Source organism: Ascidiella aspersa, chromosome 9 (genome assembly GCF_963924565.1).
Source record: "Ascidiella aspersa chromosome 9, kaAscAspe10.2, whole genome shotgun sequence".
Lineage (NCBI taxonomy): Eukaryota > Metazoa > Chordata > Ascidiacea > Phlebobranchia > Ascidiidae > Ascidiella > Ascidiella aspersa.
In genome coordinates this window covers 12,164,515-12,169,475 of record NC_139455.1, presented here as the reverse complement: position 1 = coordinate 12,169,475, position 4,961 = coordinate 12,164,515, and the positions used below count along the sequence as shown (strand labels likewise).

General features: G+C 39.4%; 2 protein-coding genes across 4 annotated transcripts; both read left to right on the top strand.

Moving 5' to 3' along the window:
• The first annotated feature begins 1,304 nt into the window (after positions 1–1,304).
• On the top strand, positions 1,305–3,314 carry LOC146133025 (uncharacterized). 3 transcript variants are annotated; one of them, XR_014501671.1, is made up of 4 exons: positions 1,305–1,692; positions 2,565–2,818; positions 2,890–3,127; positions 3,198–3,314. XR_014501671.1 is itself a non-coding variant. In XM_083397374.1 (3 exons), the coding sequence occupies exons 2-3, from the start codon at positions 2,631–2,633 to the stop codon at positions 3,026–3,028; spliced, it is 327 nt and encodes a 108-aa protein (XP_083253500.1). In that variant the 5' UTR covers positions 1,305–1,692; positions 2,565–2,630; the 3' UTR covers positions 3,029–3,274. The 3 variants fall into 3 exon arrangements, 1 of the variants encoding a protein (XP_083253500.1); XR_014501672.1 differs by having other exon boundaries at positions 2,890–3,117; positions 3,198–3,258; XM_083397374.1 differs by having other exon boundaries at positions 2,890–3,274.
• Positions 3,163–4,005, top strand: LOC146133024 (uncharacterized; the record flags this gene model as incomplete). Its single annotated transcript, XM_083397631.1, has 2 exons — positions 3,163–3,439; positions 3,525–4,005. Coding segments are annotated over 2 exons (342 nt in total), but the record flags the coding sequence as incomplete, so codon positions are not given.
• Positions 4,006–4,961: the final 956 nt, after the last annotated feature.

The window sequence follows — 4,961 nt, the reverse complement described above, 5'->3', positions numbered from 1 at the left end:
AATGCTTCTGGGTAAGTTCAATTGAATTGTTTTTTGCTGAACCGTTTTTGAAAAGGCATATGTCTCGTAGCATGTTTAAGATTATTACTCTTATAGCACTGCAAGGTGCTGCGTTTGTCCGGTGTCAGCTGGTCATGACAACAGATATAACTGGGTTTTAATCCAGCAGGTGCATAATGTCAACATTTTAATGTGTGACACCTACTCAATATATCTAAGCTCATCTGGACAAAAAAACAATTATTGAATAACATTTCGGTTGCAGACCTCCATCACATAAAGGCAAATTGAATTTCATTATGCCTGGCAGCATAAGCAACAAGCCCAGGTTGAACAGTAAGGCCTGTGCGGCGGATTTATAAACACCTAAAATGGGCGAAAATGTAAAATGTTGAAAAACAAAGATGTTTAAATTTAAGGAGTTTAGTCGTTTTGCCGTTTATTCGGGCAGGTGTTTAGGGCTAGTATTCAATGTTTCGAAATCAATTCCACAAAATTTTGTGAGGTAAACAATTTTATTATGCAAAAAAATTAGTAAAATTTGAAAAGCGCATATTGAATACAATGAAAGTGTTCATGCAAACCAAAATAGGTATGCGATAATTAGTAATAAAGAGAAAAAATAAATAAAAGCAACAAAATATATATTAATAAGTGCTCTACTTAATGATTTTCAAGGTGGGGTATTTAATAGTTGTTTAAAAACATTTATAAACAAAGAGCAACAACTTAAGATATTAACAAGCTCAAGTATTAATAAAGTATAACTTAACAATTTGTTCAACAACTGTTGTACAAATTTAATGCTCATTCCATCCACTAATATACAAATGCAGTGATGCTGCTTGGTGGTTTAAAGGTTTGCTCAGTAAAGGCTGCAAACAGCTCTTCTTTTTATAAGACGAGTAGACCATGGATACCTAAAAAATAAAATTTACTTCAATATATTTTACTGCAATGATTAAAATCCTACGTTGTTAAACTGTAACTGAACAATTTTTTTTTATTTGCTATACCTAGGAAATTTTACAAAGTTGCCTACCATAACATGTCATGTCATTAAACTATGTTTTAGTCTGTCACTCATCACTACTAAAACATATTCTTATGACATGTACTAAGTTTGTGGCAATGCATACTTTAAAAACATAGCATTAGGAAATGTAATATTTATGCTAACTTCTAACTTAATGGCAACGCATTGTGAAACAAGTTCATTTTTATCATATTGTCATCTTTATGCCCATTAAAAGTTAAAAAAAGGTTTACCAAATTTGTAAACCATTTAAATCACTTTCAGATAAAAGGTTTTACACAAGAGGCAGATTGTTGTATTAGCCATTATGTGCTATTCAAATAGTTGCTTAAATGAGTGAGACAGAATAAGCAACTGTTTTTCTCTTATAAAACATTCGTATTTACAATAAAATTCTAAAAAAAATATTCTTGGTATTCTGTGTTTCAAATCGTCGCAAGGGCAGTAACTTTGTTTGCTTTGCAAAATTGTAAATTGTTGTAATGCTGTATGTTTTTCTAAAAGTTCCTGTGTAAAATAACATGTAACATAAGTTAATGAAAACTGTCTGCTTATTAAACAGCAATTTTTTGTTTTAACTTTTATAACTGAATTTATATGATTGCCCGCCTTATTTTGTGATATGGAATCGGATAAAGTTTTCCAAATGCTTCTGGGTAAGTTCAATTGAATTGTTTTTTTGCTAAACCGTTTTTGAAAAGGCATATGTCTCTTAGAATGTTAAAGATTATTACTCTTATAGCACTGCAAGGTACTGTGTTTGTTCTGTGTCAGGTTGTCATGACAACAGACATAACTGAGTTTTAATCCAGCAGGTGCATAATGTCAACATTTTAGTGTGTGACACCTACTCAATATATCTAAGCTCTGGACAAAAAAACAATTATTGAATAACATTTCGGTTGCAGACCTCCATCACATAAAGGCAAATTGAATTTCATTATGCCTGGCAGCATAAGCAACAAGCCCAGGTTGAACAGTAAGGCCTGTGCGGCGGATTTATAAACACCTAAAATGGGCGAAAATGTAAAATGTTGAAAAACAAAGATGTTTAAATTTAAGGAGTTTAGTCGTTTTGCCGTTTATTCGGGCAGGTGTTTAGGGCTAGTATTCAATGTTTCGAAATCAATTCCACAAAATTTTGTGAGGTAAACAATTTAATTATACAAAAAAAATTAGTAAAATTTAAAAAAGGGCATATTGAATACAATGAAAGTGTTCATGCAAACCAAAATAGGTATGCGATGATTAGTAATAAAGAGAACAAATGAATAAAAACAACAAAATATATATTTATAAGTGCTATACTTAATGATTTTCAAGGTGGGGTATTTAATAGTTGTTTAAAAACATATATAAACAAAGAGCAACAACTTAAAATATTAACAAGCTCAAGTATTAATAAAGTATAACTTAACAATTTGTTCAACAACTGTTGTACAAATTTAATGCTCATTCCATCCACTAATATAAAAATGCAGAGATGCTGCTTGGCGGTTCAAAGGTTTATCATTTTTTTTTCTTGCAGTCGGACACCGCCGTCGACGCGCGTGGCCTCCCAGGATGGGACAAGGTCGACAGACTCGCCGAAGTGATGGTCGGATTTGAGGGGCAAGCTTTAACGGAGGCCGCCTGCCAGCAGATCGTCGAGTTGTGGCAGGACCTCGATGAAATGGACAAGCGGCCACTAAAATTTGCCCAAAAGTTCCCCGAATCGTCGACCGGGAGGTTCCGCCGCGTCAAGTGCAAGACGCATCACGTCGGCGCGCAAACGGCTGCCAGGTACGTGCCTGTGGTTTGCGCCACTGCTGCCTTTGCTTGGTTGCTTTACCTAACCCTTCCTTTTGCGACAGGGCGTTCACCAGCGGTGGCGAAGCGGCTTTCGCACTCTCGGCTCATGTCGGCCATTTTCATGCGACTCTGCGATCGCCATGTCCCCGACGAAAGCAACGTCCGGCCACTACTACATGTCGCAGTGGAAGACAGTTGTAATCAAGCACAACGAGCTCCGTCGTAGCTAGATTAACGGCCGCGTGTACGAACGGACCGGCTTGCAACTGCTTCCTGTCAACGAAACGACAGTAAACAAGTGTTGAGTGGCGTTTTTGGTAATTTGTACTACTTAAAACAACAGTGAATCTACCCCTTGTCATGTAGTTAGGTACAAGGACCGGACGCGGCTTTCCTCCCAGAAGACGTTGCTGCAGGGTACTCCGTGTCCTGTGGCCACAACGATCAGCGCCGAATCGCTGCCCGCTATCCTGCGACGTCCGGTCTCGCCGACACCGCGAGCGCAGCCAACCCTGCAACTGCCCCATCCGGAAGACACGGTCGGGCTTGCTGCCGTCAGAAAGCGGCAGGCGCCTCCGCAAAGTCCAGCTTCCACTTCCAACGATATGCCAGGTAATTATGCGTGCAGTTGTGTTTGTGCTTATCTATCGCAGACTTTTTCATCATGCTTAACGTGCAACTGTTGTTTATTTTCCAGAGAACTCCCCGCCCGCGAGATACATTTCGCGCACCACCGTTCACCGGCGCCGCAAGCAGCAGTGAATCGAGGCCGCCCGCCTTGGCCTCCCGCAACCCGCCGCGATGCCTCGCAGGCAGTACGACTGCAAAAAGTGCGGGTTGGCCGCTGTAAAGATCACCGGTCATTCGCAGTACTACGGTCAGGCGTACTGCCCAAACGAGCCGGAGCAAATCCCGCCGAAGGAGTGGCAGGCCCAAAAGCGCGATATGCGGGAGCCCGCAAAGCTGCCGATGCCACGCCGGCAGCTTCGTCGAATTAACGTGCCTTTTCATTCGTAATATCATTGTTTTTTTCTCGTATCTTGCCTGGTGTTCCCGCACTGTGTATTCTATATGCTATATTTTTTCCCGCACTGTGTATTCTATATGCTGTATTTGTTCCCGCAATGTGTATCTGTGTGCCGTGATTTGTTGCGTTATTTTTGCCAAATTCATTAAAAACCTCGCATATTCCGACAAACAACCTTGGTGCTACGCAGTTGGTTAAGTCAGTCTTTGTAGCGAGAATTGAGCAGTTTTTGAGTCATCAAAATAGCCGTCGAAAAAATTTGCAGCGGCGGTTTAGGAATGACAAGTGTTTTTTATTGCGTGCGACATGAATAAAATAGGGCTTGGAGAAATACCTAATACACGAGGCACAATAAATGCACAACAATACACAAAAGTAGACTTGGTTTTGTATAAAAAACGAGATGGACAATTTTTTTGTCAAGAAAAAACTAAAATTTACAAAAAAGAACAATTTTTTTCCCAAAAAACGCATTTTGCCAAAAAAAAAAAAAAAACAATATTATTATTTAGCAAAAAAAATGAATTTTTTTAAAGCGGAGCGCTAGAGTAAAGAACAAAGAAAATCGTCTTCCCCCAATCGTTGAAAAATTGGCCGGCAGGATTTCCCCCGGCCTTATTGCGCCGCTGCGCTTTTCCCCCCTTTACCCCCCTCGAGTCGAAGATTGCGGCCCAGCTTAAACTAAACGAATATGGTGAAATATGTGTGAATGATTTTGGGAAAATTTTAATTCGACTATCTGCAGCGCAGTGTCTTAAGTTTCATATACGGACGCTGAATTTCAAGCACGCATTTCGCCATCTGCAAAACTAAACGAAGATTATTTTTCCCGGGTGTCATTATGTCACGATTAGCGCAACATCTGCGCAAGCAGTAGTATGCCAAGTCAGCAAAATACAAGCTGCTGTCGAGGGAAAATAAGTCGCGTCAATTGTACACTAAATACGTGGTCTTAGAATATGCTTACCGGGAAAAAATTGTGATAATTATCATAAAATAAAAATCACGACTTGGAAACGTGCAAGACAGTAACAGTTTACCTTTTAGGAAACTGCTTCAGTTAAAAAAATGCCGTTGTTACACCATCATTGGATATTAGCGCGGACA

Coding starts and splice junctions, on each gene's coding strand:
- LOC146133025 (XM_083397374.1), top strand. CDS start 2,631: ATGGTCGGATTTGAGGGGCAAGCTTTAACGGAGGCCGCCTGCCAGCAG. Junction 2,819..2,889: donor GGCGCGCAAACGGCTGCCAG/GTACGTGCCTGT, acceptor CTTTTGCGACAG/GGCGTTCACCAGCGGTGGCG.